This window comes from Onychostoma macrolepis, chromosome 05, assembly GCF_012432095.1.
Source record: "Onychostoma macrolepis isolate SWU-2019 chromosome 05, ASM1243209v1, whole genome shotgun sequence".
Classification (NCBI taxonomy): domain Eukaryota; kingdom Metazoa; phylum Chordata; class Actinopteri; order Cypriniformes; family Cyprinidae; genus Onychostoma; species Onychostoma macrolepis.
In genome coordinates this window covers 11,882,071-11,896,477 of record NC_081159.1, presented here as the reverse complement: position 1 = coordinate 11,896,477, position 14,407 = coordinate 11,882,071, and the positions used below count along the sequence as shown (strand labels likewise).

General features: G+C 35.0%; 1 protein-coding gene across 4 annotated transcripts in view; it reads left to right on the top strand.

Annotated features, from left to right (window-relative positions):
* Positions 1–14,407, top strand: part of dapk1 (death-associated protein kinase 1) — a 75,616-nt gene that overhangs the window by 47,391 nt on the left and 13,818 nt on the right. For all 4 annotated transcript variants that reach the window (XM_058774957.1, XM_058774954.1, XM_058774955.1 and 1 more), the window contains 7 exons: positions 1,019–1,138; positions 4,641–4,739; positions 5,278–5,376; positions 6,117–6,215; positions 8,449–8,646; positions 8,856–9,053; positions 10,431–10,529. In XM_058774957.1, the coding sequence (XP_058630940.1) occupies positions 1,019–1,138; positions 4,641–4,739; positions 5,278–5,376; positions 6,117–6,215; positions 8,449–8,646; positions 8,856–9,053; positions 10,431–10,529 (912 nt within the window). The remainder of the gene's footprint in view (positions 1–1,018; positions 1,139–4,640; positions 4,740–5,277; positions 5,377–6,116; positions 6,216–8,448; positions 8,647–8,855; positions 9,054–10,430; positions 10,530–14,407) is intronic.

Genomic DNA, 14,407 nt, shown 5'->3' with positions numbered 1-14,407 from the left:
GCGGTCTGTGCTCCGCCCCTCGTCTGCATTATTCAATAGGATTAGGACTTCACGCTGTGTATTTGCTGATAAGACCAACTCTAGTACTACTGAGCATAAAAGGATTTGCTCAAAGTGTGACTGTCAAAGGATGCTTGCTGTTGTTTTTCCCTTCTAAAGCTTGTTGTATAGTAGCCTAAATACTGTCATTTTGGCGGTTTTTCATATGATTTTTATCACAGTTGCGCTTGTTAATTATTTTTGTTTTAAAAATTTCAAGTCACAGCTGTGCAAGAGACATTGGAACTGTGTAACTCACATGGTTAATATAGGTTTAATTCTTACTTGTGACATGTCATGATCTATGGAACTGTTTTAGTGTCAAAAATCTTCAGTAAATCTGGCCACTAAAAAGACCAAATCTATACAACAATGAAGTAATTTATTAATTGATTTGACCTGGAACCTGAAACTTGAAAACCATTCAAAAGTTTTGGGTCAGTAAGGTTATTTTGAAAAAAGTTTCTTAGGCTCATCTAGGCTGCATTTATTTGATTAAAAATACTGTAAAAACGGTAATATTGTTTTAGAAATTTGGGGGAAAAAATCTATGTAATACATTTTTTTTTAGTATTTAAGTTATTGGTGGCAAATCTGTATTTTCGGCAGCCTCAGATAATCATTTTCTTATTATGTTCATCTTCAAAATGTGAAATATCTTTAAATTCTTAATATTAAATGCTTAATGTTTTTGTGGAAACTTTGATATAATTTTTGTCAAAATTCTTTGATGAATAGAATGTTCAATAAAATAGCATTTATTTCAAATACAAATCTTTTGTAAGGATATAAAAGTCTTTACTGTCACTTTTGATCAATTTAATGCATCCTTGAGAGAAAAAAAAAAAGTCTTACTGATCCCAAACTTTTGAATGTAGTGTGTCATACTGACATATGTAATGTGTGCATGTAGTATGTGTTTGGGTCCGTTATCATAAAGATTTATATTCAATAATTCATTGATTTTGTTTTTTGACAGGATGAGGAGGACTCATTTGTCATGAAGGCTATAATCCACGCAATCAACGACGACAATGTTCCAGGTCTAAAACACCTGCTTGGATCTCTGACCAGCTATGATATTAATCAACCTAACAAGGTAAGGAGACAAAACAAGACTCATAGAGGTGATATGGGGATGGCACAAAATAGAGAGAGTGACAGTCATGCTTATGGTCTCTGCTTGACTTGGTCTCTGTCCAAGTGATCAGTAGCTCGATTGAGCTGATAAATGTATCAGTGTCACTGTACGCCAATGGCATCTGAGTTTCAGAGGTGAGTAGTAACGAGTTACATTTACTTCGTTACATTTACTTGAGTAAATTTTTTGGGTAACTAATACTTTTAGAGTATATTTAAAAATGGGTACTTTTACTCTTACTCAAGTACATTTTAGTGAAAAACGGTACTTTTACTGTTACTGTGGGCGACGCTCCTCTCGTTACTTTATCTTAATACAATACAAGTTAAAAATCCTTCAATTTATTCCAAGCGCGCCATCTACTTTTTTTCTGGGCAATGAGCGATGCCCGTTCGCGAATGATTCATTCTTTTGAGTCAATTCTGTTCGAAGGCTTGATCAAACCAGTTGGCAGACCAATGAATCGGTTCGCGAATCCGTTTGAATGATTCGTTCAGTTCCCTGCCGCACGCGCTGAGTCGTCTGAAGCGGCTCTCACTCAGAGTTGTAACATCAAGAGCGCTGAAGACGTGGCTTTGGATCAACAGTCAGTTGAAAGCAAATCTGCAAAGGCTATGGTTTACTAGCTATGAAGATCTTTATTAGACGAACACCGCGTGTGCTGACGGTTCCACAGGTATAGATTCGATTACAATACACGATACCACTATGACATTACCAGTTTGTTGTACATGTACCTTACACATTAAATACAATGTATAATTGATTCATTAAATAAGCTGTGACAGAGTATGAAATAAACACCCGATAACCCGCGTTAGTTCCAGGAGGAATGCCTTGCCTAGACACACAATTAATATGGAAATTTTCACAATATTTACGCTTGCAGAAATAAAGGCTACATTTGTTTACATTTTGCAGAACAGACGGAAGAAGGTCCATCAATGTGCATTTGTTTCGTTATGTTCAGATGTTCTGTAGCGGTCGTGTGAGGAGATTTCACTCTTCTCCGTGTCAGAGGTTATATACATTTATAATACATAATTAAACTTTAAAATATAATTTAATTTAACTCAGTGATGCAAATCAGAATTTGTATCAGCTGTTACTCCAGTTTTCGGTGTAATATGATCCTTCAGAAATCATTCAAATATATTGTTTTATTACCAGTGTTGTTGAAAAAAAAAAAAAAAACAGCATATGCTGGTTGGGTATGTTTTGAAGCCTGGATGCTGGTTTGTGCTGGTCTTGAGCTGGTCGGACCAGCTTAGGAAAAGCAAAGGACCAGTTTAAATCAGTTCAAACCAGCATCCCATGCTTCAAAACATACCATACCAGCATATGCTGTTTTTTTCAACAGGGAACAGTTTTGCTGCTTAATATTTTTTTAAACCTGTGACAGTTTGTTCAGGATTCTTTTATGAATAGAAAGCTAAAAACGAACAGCATTGATAATAAATCAGGCTGATAAAAATTCTGATTTGCATCACTGAAATAAATTACATAAAAAAAAATTAAAGGTATTTTGAACGTGTGTGTGTGTGTGTGTGTGTGTGTGTGTGTGTATAAAATGTATCTAAATATCTATATATCTAAATAAAAATTGACTATATTCAGTATATGATCCAAAGTAACTAGTAACTAACTACTTGAGTAGTTTTTTTATCCTATACTTTTTTACTCTTACTCAAGTAACTATTCAGACTATTACTTTTACTTTTACTTGAGTAAATATTTTTTCAAGTACTTTTACTTTTACTTGAGTACAGTTTTTGGGTACTCTACCCACCTCTGCTGAGTTTACATTGTCGTTTTCAGCAATGACACTGAGATGTGCAGCGAGTGACTGAGAAACAGGACCATATCTCATCCCGTTTGTGTGAGGCTGTGCTTTGTATAGTCGCAAGGGGAATTTTGAATAGAATGAAAGAGACTTGAGGGTTAATTGCCATTATTATGCTAATCATTTCGGATATTTGCAAGGGAGCACTGCAAAAATCTGTAATTTTGTCCAGTAAAAATATTTAAACATCTTTATAGCAAGATCACTTTTAGATACATTTTTAATGAACAATTTTTATTAATCAAAATAACATATTTTTAATTAACAACACGTGTTTTTAGAGAGACTATCTTGAGTTAAGGTTATTTTTTTTTACTCCACTGGGAAATTGTTACGTATAGATCTGAACAAATTTTATTGTAAACAGGTTTTTTGTAAAAGAGGTTTTGAATGTTTTACTAGAAAATAAGACAAAAGTTCTGGTTAAGTCTTTTTCGGTGAGTGTGTAGGGCTGTGCAATTATGCAATCATGCGCATCTCGTCAGTAAAGCCGGTTTCGTGATTAGCAGTAAATCGCCATCACCTGCTTTCAGATGGAGCGCCAGTTATGCTACGTTCACGCCATGTCGTAATTACTGTAATTCCGAGATGACAACATGTGATGTTCTGGGGATTATCCGTTTCTATAGCGATAGTCAACAAAATGAACCCGCGACCGCCTAAAAATGTTATTGGCAGCTGTAAAACACATTACGTTTGTATGCTACTACTAAATATTGCAGAACACAGAAACTGTGTCAGGCAAAATATAATTACAAACCGTGTGTTTGTTTGTTATTATTAATGACGGCGATAAATATTGCTAACCTAAACAAACAACAACAAAATAATAACACTATGAACACTTACATAATGTTTTTATATTATAGTACATTATAGTAGCCTATCTATATATGTGTCTATTTTCCCCTTTTTTAGAGCAGTAATAGCTTTCTTTGAAAGCGCCGCCATTTTTCGCTGGTTCAGAGTGAGGTGCAGCGGTCACGTGGTCAAGTTGTAATTACGACTTCTATGAGGACGTGAACAATTTTTACAAGTTTGTATCTCGTTATTACGATATGGTGTGAATGCACCTTTAATACACAGAGCTGTTCACTGACAAGCTGGGTAATATCACATTCATAATCGAAGATGAATTGCCTTCGATTATGAAGGAGAGAATGAGGCCAAGGTTGATGAAATTGTAATCTGCTCACTGATGTGAAGAGACAAGCATGCTTTTAATTGTATTGCTCAGAGCTGTCCAGCACTATCTGTGTTTATGTATGCACATTGAGCACTATTCCCATGACTCTCATGCATTTATTCATTCAGATGAGTTTATCGCCATTCTTGAGAAACAATTTCAGTCTTGTGCCTGCAAGAATTGTTTACCAACCACCGTGATTGCTCTTCGCCAATTAAAACTGTTGTGCGAACAATGAAAAATGAATCAGGCTAATTTGAATTGGCATGTTCATACTGACTCAGAATTATAGGCTTAATTAAAGCTGCTTTTGAATACTACAAGGAACTGTCAGTGCGTTATTATATTCAGTAAAGTGATTCCTGTGTATGTGTGTGTGTGTGTGTGTGTGTGTGTGTGTGTGTGTGTGTGTGTGTGTGTGCATATTTCAGCACGGAACCCCTCCGCTCCTGATTGCTGCGGGCTGTGGAAACGTCCAGATCATTGATGTGCTAATGAAAAAAGGAGCAGAGATTCAAGCCTTTGATAAGGTGTTGTACTCCATTCTCTCAGATAATTAATGTACAAGAAAATAATTTACTATTCAAAATTTTGTGGTGGGTATGTTTTTTTTTTTTTTTTTTTTTTTATGTCTTATGCTCACCAAGACTAAATTTATTAGATCAAAATACAAAAAAATAAATAAAAAAAACTGTAATATTGTGAAATAATGTTTCAATTTAAATATTGAAAGGATATAATATAGTATATAATATATTAATAAATATTACAAATTAGTATTTTCTATTTTAATATGTTTTAAAATGTAATTTATTCCTTTGATGGCAAAGCTGAATTTTCAGCAACAGTTACTGACCTTCACACTTTTATCATTTTGATGTGTCTCTTCTGAATAAAAGTATTAATTTCATTCAAAAAATTGTATCAACACCAAACTTAGAGGAAGAGAGTGAATACATGTTTCACCAGTAGTTTTAACAGTGTTTAAATGGTAAATTTGGACATGATAGACCCCAAAACAGCTGAAAATATGTACAACTCCACACAACATGACATTCTTTTCCTCAGACTGGAGCCAATGCTATCTACTACGCCGCCCGACATGGTCATGTGGGGACCTTGAGATTCTTGCATGAAAAAAAGTGCCCTCTGGACATCCAAGATAAGGTGCCTCCATCTTTCTCCATCTCTCTCACACACACACTCAACAATCACAACCCCAGGGAGAGGACAGATTCAATTTTTCAAAGGCTTTCCCCATCCGGCACCTTTTCTCCAGAAAACCTTTCCTACTGAGTTCACACGCCTCTCTGCTTCCCATTGGTAATTTGCAGTTGCTATGGTTACTCGCTGGCCTGAGGTTTGCCGTTGTATGAAATAATTGTTGACTGTTTCTTGACTGCCTCACTAGCCAGTGAAGTGCGCTCAGTCAAGCGAATTTGCTGGGTAAAGTGTTGTTGAGTTTGTCGGGAGTGCCATACAGAATCACACTTGGCGTGTCCGCAGCTTCATTATGGGTGTAAAACGAGTTCTTGAAACTTCCACCTCAGCCTGAACTGTTTCCAGGAGGAAGTCCAGCGCAAAGCTGATTTGGGAATGGTTTTGGCAGTTCTCAGCACACAAAGATCTCTCCCTTGAATTGGTCACATTCTGTTTACGCAGCCTTCCCAGTTGCTATAACCCTACTTTGGCAGCAGGGAAATCCTTTTAATGAAGTTCTTAGCTGTTTCTTATTCAGCAGTTGTGATAGTTTCCCTTATGTACACATACACATGGTCATTGCATTTTTTTTGTTCAGATCATCAAAGTGTAATCGCATAAATAAAATGCCTGCTCATCACTGAATTATGGGCAGATGTCAGCATGTCATTCGTAATGTGAATAATGTTTGACATTTTCTGTTCTAGTCTGGAGAAACGGCTCTGCATGTGGCAGCTCGCTATGGTAATGTGGATGTAGTCCAATACCTTTGCAGCATCCATGCCAACCCTAACCTAGTGGACCGGGTAGGTATCAAACACACACACACACACACACACACACACACACACACACATACAAACTGATCTACACCACACTGAACAGTCCAAGCCATTATGGACTAATATGACACTTAGCGGTGTGGATGTAGCATCACACAAAAATTCAGTTACCATTATGCAAATGTGACCCTGGACCATAAAACCAGTCTTAAGTCGCTGGGGTATATTTGTAGCAATAGCCAAAAATACATTGTATGGGTCAAAATTATCGATTTTTCTTTTATGTCAAAAATCATTAGGATATTAAGTAAAGACCATGTCCCATGAAGATTTTGTAAATTTCTTACTGTAAATGTATCAAAACTTAATTTTTGATTAGTAATATACATTGCTAAGAACTTCATTTGGACAACTTTAAAGGCGATATTCTCAATATTTGGATTTTTTTTGCAACCTCTGATTCCAGATTTTCAAATATTTGTATCTCAGCCAAATATTGTCCGATCCTAACAAACCATACATCAATGGAAAGCTTATTTATTCAGCTTGCATGTGATGTATAAATCTCAATTTCGAAAAATGATTAAAGGCAGGGTAGGTGATTTAGTAAAAAAAAAAAACGCTTTTTGTTAAGCTGCTTTAAAGTCTTTTCACTTCCTGAATCAGTAACTTAAAGTGGTCTAAATTAATTTATATATATTTATATTGTCTGTGGAAGGCGTAGAACCATCCAATCATATTCCTTGGTTCGAAGGATTACGATAGGTTGTCCTACCTGACTGTCAGTGTATGTATTTGCATATCTCCGCACACCCTGTTTGTGTAGACATGATACGTCATCACCCTACATTTAAAGGGTAATTGTAGATATAAAAAGAGTAGTGTTGGGTTGGTCATGTGATCTTACTTTTTTCATCAGTCATGAGATATCTGCCCCCATGAGGCATGTAAATAAAGCCACTCTTATTAGCCTGATATGACTGGAGTCTTCATCTCATGTGTGGCATGAGTGTATCTTTTGTTAAGTATTACTTCATTATTATACAATTCATAATTATTTAAAGTAGTTTTCAATATACATTACAGTAGCCAATAAGATTATTTTTGTAAGGATACATTAAATGTTTAAAAGTGACAGGAAATACATTTATATAATATGATATAAGTATTTCTGTTTAAAATAAGTACTCTTCTTTTAAACTTTCTAATCATCAAAAAATGTTTCTGCAAATGTATTAAGCAGCACAACTGTTTTCAACATCGATAATAATAAGGAATGTTTCTTGAGCAGCAAATCAACATATTAGAATGATTTCTGAAGGAACATGTGACACTGAAGACTGGAGTAAAATAAACAGACATTTTAAACTGTAATAATATTAAAAGTAAATTCAGTATTGGTGAGCATAAGAGACAACTTTTAGAAAATCCCACCAACCTCAAACTTTGAATGCTAGTGTATTTATATTAGTAACTTTCAACTATAAAAAAAAGAAAATGTTCTTTTATAAAAGAAAATGCTAAATCTCAGATGTCTTTGATGACAGTGGGAAATGTAAATGTAATATATGGTTTCGCAACTGCTGAAGTGACATGAGTGCTTAAAATGAATCATGCCCATACTTCACTTTATTTATTCAGCACTATGAGCTCACAGCAGTAACGTTCATAGGCTGATAGTTTTCTGTGCTTTTAGAGATATTGCTTACGGGAGCGTCCATCGACTAACAAGCAAAAGTGTCCTAGTTGATAGATTTCAGGAAGGAGTCACTATTAAAAACATGCTGTACTTTAAATGAATGAGCCTGAAGCACCACTCCAGAGAAATGCAATAAAGAAAATCATTTTAGGATAATATGTGTGAGTTAAATTATTACAACAACAATCAATATTGTGCACAACCAAATTATTATTTAATAGTATTACAGATTCATTTTATAATGGTTGCTTTTGCCATTATCACAATATTAAGTTACCATCCTACTTTTGCGTTTATTATAATATTGTGATCTGAAAGCCAGTATTGCAAAAGAAAACCAATATTCACATGCCATCCCAGGAGGCAGACACAGCCACAGAGTGAATGTTTAAAATTGTTACATTCATTGGAGGTGTCAGGGTCACAGGCTAATTAAGAGCAATTCGTCATGTGAAATGGCCTTGACACAGACTAATGTTATTTTGTTAGCTCCATGTGTTCAAGGTTATTTATGAGCTCTTGGTCTGAATGCCAAAGACTGTTTTCATGCCTCCACAGGAGCAGGAGACACCTCTCCACTGTGCAGCCTGGCACGGTTACTCTGCGGTGGCCAGAGCCTTGTGCAACGCTGGCTGTGATGTTAACGCCCGGAATCGTGAGGGCGAGAGCCCGTTACTCACCGCTTCTGCCCGTGGCTTCAAGGACATCGTGGAGTGTCTGCTGGAGCATGGGGCGGACTTGGACTCTGCTGATAAGGTGAGGACAGACACTTATTAAATATTAACATGGTAGGATGTTTTATTGTTCTTTAACGGTGAACTGTGTCTTTTTTTATATTAAAACACCTTCTTCTGTTTCTTCTGATGCATGCTGATTTTGTTGTATAGATTGATAGCTTGCTTGCCAATCAAAATAATTATTGATTACCCTTCACCCCATGGTGTGTTTGCATGTATATATTTCAGGACGGTCACATTGCTCTGCATTTGGCAGTGAGGAGATGTCAGATTGAAGTGGTGAAGTGTCTGCTCAGCCATCACTGTTATGTGGACCACCAGGACCGCCACGGCAACACACCCCTTCACATCGCCTGCAAGGACAGCAACTTGCCTGTGGTCATGCAGATCTGTGTGGCTAAAGCCAATCTGGATATTCCTAACAAAGTGAGTTTCAAACAGGATGGGTATAACCTTGCTGTAAATGTGTGTTTTCATTCAGTGTTATTTATGTGGTGTTATATTTTTATATTTTCATATTTTATTCATATTTTTTCCAGTTTTAATTTTAATTTTAGTTCAGTTTTTAGTAATTGCATCATATGCTTTTGTCATTTTTATTGATATTTTGTTTTAAAATATTGCTATTTAGGATTATATTTGTTTTATTTATATTTCAATTTTTATTTTAATTTATTTCCAGTCAGTAATTTTAGTGCTTCAACCTTTTAGTTTTTCATCTAATATTAATATTTAATTTTATTTAAGCTTTATTTCAATTAACACAAATGGTTTTTAATAGTTTGTTAATGGGAATAACAATGATGTTTTCTTGTATACCAGTTTTTTTTCAACTCTGTTTTTATTCATTTTGTTATAGAAACCCCATGATACCGTTACAGAATACAATTTTCCTACCCCAACATTTATCATCAAAAAACACTAAATAAGCACTTAAAGTACATATATAAAATAATAGTATTAAATAAATAAATTATTAAATGAATAGAAAATGTTTGAATGACGTATGATTAAAGTATGAAATTAAATGTAAAAAAAATAATATAATAAAAAAATGTCTAATTTCAAATTACAGTCATCACAACTTTATCTACTTATTAACAAATTGTACAAAAGGGGGACCAAATAATTTTTTAAACCCTCTGCTTTACTTACATATGTTACATATGTACATTTTTCAAGAGCAAGGTTAAAAATCATCTCTTTGGTCCACTGTGAAAGTGTCTTTGAATGTTTTTCCATACTAAAGTGATTACACATTTGGCTTGTAACAAACTAAAATCTATAAGCTTCCACGTTTGCATTTAAACTAACACTTTCAGTATATATATGCAATAAACATAGTTTAGGTTCCAAAGGGAATTTTTTCTCCAGTCATTTCAGAAACCGTTATATACCAGTTTTTTATTCAAGTATTAATGACTGTGCTTTTTTTTGTCAGTCCTGAATCATCATCCACTCCTTTTTCAGTTCTTAAAGTCCCCTCAACTGACCCCATTTACTTGCTTGCAATTTTCTTGAATTTTTTACATACCAGTTATGCATGGTTGTTAATTCTGAGAGAAATTTTTAAATGGCACTTCCATTACAGCTGGAAGAGGGATTTACAGGTCAAGAGGAACAGAATTATATTCATTTGAAATTGAACCATCAGCATTCTGCAGTGTTATACACTTATACAATATACAATTATACAATTTTCTGACAAAATAATTTTTTCACCTTTTGTTTTCTAGTTAGCATTTGTGATGAATCATTCTCAGAAAGAGTGTTTATAGATGTTTGCTTTCTATTTGTCTGTAGTTTGGGAGAACACCTCTTCACCTGGCAGCTAGTAACGGTGGTCTGGAGGTGGTGCGTCATCTCTGTGTTACAGGAGCCAACACTGAAGCCATCACTAATGTAAGTTCAAGACCATCAGGGTTTTGATGTGAATAAATAAAATATCATTTGTAACAGTATTATACATTTATTATAAAAAAAAATAATATATATATATATATATATATATATATATATATATATATATATATCATTCAAAACAGGGCCAGTAAGATTTTCAAATAAATGCTGCTCTTTTGAACTTTCTATTCATCAAAGAATCCTTAAAGTATCATTTCACATGCTCTCAAAAGCTTTTTGTTGTTTAGTTTGGCTGCTGTCTTCTTTTAGTGTTCGATGTTGAGGTGTAACACTGAGCCGGTGTCCTGCCCTCTTAGCACATTAATCAAATTGCAGTCTCTTTATCTCTTTAAAAAAGTGTTCATTTATCATTCACGACAGCCTAAATTACCATTCTGTCCTTAATCCTTAATCTTTCAGTCTGCTGTGTCTTGCCTCATATAGTGCCTCTCCCATAGAACGTGTGTTGGTTCCTGTAGGTTTGCGTGATCTTATGTGATTGTGTGGGTGTCCCTCCTTTGAATGACTGATTTTTAATCTGACTCATTCTGATTCTTAATATGTGTTTGTCAGGATATATCTGTCTGATATTTGTGTATTGCTTTGGTCTGTAATATAAGGATGTGCCTTCTCCAGAAGTTATTAGCCGAGTGCATTAAATGTTCTTTGCCAGAGTGAAGGTTTTTAATGAAAATGTGCCAGTGGAGAATCATTGTTTCAATTTCAGCAGCGGTGAAGGATAGCATGCCCCAGTGAACCCCCAACCTGCTCATCCTAAACAATGTATGTTTTCAATCAATAACCCCGACATCCCTCCCCTCGGCCGGCCCACACAGCCCTCACTCACACCCCTTACCTCAACACCATCTCAAAGCGCTGCTCCTCTGTGTTAATATTGTATAGTGGCTGATGCACAATGCATGTTACAGCACACGGGAATTTTGAGAATCCATAATTCATTGCCAGAGGCATATGGGTCAGCAACTTAAGAAAGAAAAAATTTGCTTCCACATTTAGGACGCCATTGATTAATGTGGCCTTCACACTTCATATTTTGCTCCTTTTCTCACTGTTTGTTCACTGTTTGAAATGTTTGAGGTTGGTAAGATTATTTAACTACATCACTACATTAATTTACTACATTACATGAGCTAACAATGAAAAATACTTCTGAATGTTAATGTTAATTTCAACATTTATTAAATGTTGCATTATTAAAATCAAATTTACTGTTATTTATGGGGCCCAGGCTAACTAACGGTGTACAGTTGTATTTTATAAACAGACATTTACAAGATTAATAAATACTGTAATCAATGTATTGCTCATTGTTAATGTTAGCTAATGCATTAAATAAAAAGTAAAGTAATGGGACCTTGTTGTAAAATGTAAACAATTTTTAGATGGGTCTCATATGCTTACCAAGCCTGCATTTATTTGATCAAAAATACAGTAAAAATTGCAATATTTCTATTTTTATGCTATTTCAATATATTTTAATTTTTAATTTATTACAGCCACGCGATTTTTAAGAAATCATTCTAATATGCTGATTTTCTGCTCAAGAAATATTTATTTGAACATTTAACAGTTGTACTGCTTAATATTTTTGTGGAAACTGTCATACATTTTTTTTTTTAAAGATGATTTGAATATAAAGTTCAAAAGAACAGCATTTTGAAATAGAAATCTTTTGTACTTTTATAAATGTATTTACTGTTCCTTTTAATCAATTCAGTATATTCCCTCTGAATGAAAGGATTAATTTCTTACAAAAAAAATCATACTCACCTAAACAGTGGCCTTATAAACAGTAATGTATGTAGGTTTGAGATTATGATTTTCACCTGTTTTATGATAAAATGGGGAAAAAACATCTAGGAACCAGAATATTAGAGACTTGGGAGTGGCCTCCTTTGACTTGGGCCAGTAATCAATCACATTGCCACTTTATCAACTCTGTAGACATGTGCTAAAAGTCCATGCACAACACCCAAGCATGATGGTTCACTGTCTACTATGTCATCTCTTCATGTATTTTTCATGTCTCCCTTTCCAATACGGTAATGATAAGCTGCAGTCTCAATGTGTCAAGCAAACACTAGATTTGGTTCTCTCACGTCAGGATGCTCCATTCAGCCTTGAGATTTTTAGGCATCTTTTGGGAGACAACCATAAATCAATAAAATGAATTCAAGCACATCCTCACGGGGACACATAGCTGAGCTGGAGACAAGCAGACAGACATAAAAAGAGTCTGTGAATAAGAAAATGGGCTGTTTTGTGCAGAAGATTTTGCAGTCATATCTCATGAAGTCTAATTGGCAGGAAAGCTTTGTGTTTAATCAAGCCACGTTAGATAAGAGTAATTACAGTGCAGCAAAGCTTTCCCATTACTATCCTTTTCATCGGTGCTTTAACACCTCTGCTCCGTTCACCACATCCCCTTTCGCTGTCGTCTGCGTGGGGTGTGCGGGGGCTCTCTTTCAGAGGGAGGCTGGTTAATTTGTCCCCGTCGGTTTGAGGAGGAACACAGCTGTTACTGGTTGTGTTGTTTGCTTGTGCTTGTGGCCCCAGGTGTTAGGTGTAGGTTTGTGTTGCTGTGTGTGAGATTGTGTACATGTATTCTGAGGTGTTAAATCATTAATGGTTTTGGTCGAGGGCTGTGACTGTGGTGGGTTTTGGGTAAACAGATTTTTTTTCAGATAACCAAGACTGCCCTGGGGTTTATGTACAGAATTTCAAGGTTTTTATAATGCTCTCTTGGAGTTTGTATGTTTTTACAGCATTTTTACATATGACTTTTCTGTGGAATATACTTCCTTCAGGCAGGCCCTCTCTGATAGTCATTCCCCCTCCACAGCTGGTGTCTCCTAATTCTGATTTCACAATCACACGTGCTGCCGTCACAGCCTCCTGGGACGTTCCTATGTGCGTCATTTTGGTTGTAATAAAATGAACACAGATTTGTATTTCTTTTTTTCAATTCCAACAAAGACAAAAAGCTTTTATAGAGCTTGTGAAACAAGACCGCATAGGAGGTGCATTAGTTGTGTAATTGATGCTTTCATTATGAATTTTTGTCATACCAGTGCTACCAAGTAAAATGATGGGAAATGTAGATTGGTTGGTTCTCATTAACTGCCTTAAATGAGTACCATTTTCCAGGGGGGTTGCTAGATATAAATGACATCTGGTGTTTAGCCCATTAGTGCTGTATTATGGAGGCAAAGCTTCCCGGTTTCAATTTATTAGGATTTTTAATTTGATGACTAATACTGAGGTGTGTGTGCGAGTGTGTGTGTGTGTGTGTGTGTGTGTGTGTGTGTATATATATATATATATATATATATATATATATATATATATATATATATATATATCTCGAGAGAGAGAGAGAGAGAGAGAGAGAGATAGAGAGAGAGATATATAGATATATATAGAGAGAGAGAGATATAGAGAGAGATATATATATAGAGAGAGAGAGATAGAGAGAGAGAGATATATAGATATATATAGAGAGAGATATAGAGAGAGATATATAGATATATATAGAGAGAGAGATATAGAGAGAGATATATAGATATATATAGAGAGAGAGATATAGAGAGAGATATATAGATATATATAGAGAGAGATATATAGATATAGAGAGAGAGATATATAGATAGATAGATAGGTAGGTAGTTTTTATAGGATAATTTTTTTTCCCAAGGACATATTCAATTGATAAACATGACAGTAAAGACATTGATTGTGTTGAAAAAGATTGCTATTTCAAGTAGATGCTGTTCTTTTGAACTTTGTATTCATCAAAGAATCTTTAACAAAAATGTAACATGGTTTCCACAAAAATATTAAGCAGCACAACTGTTTTC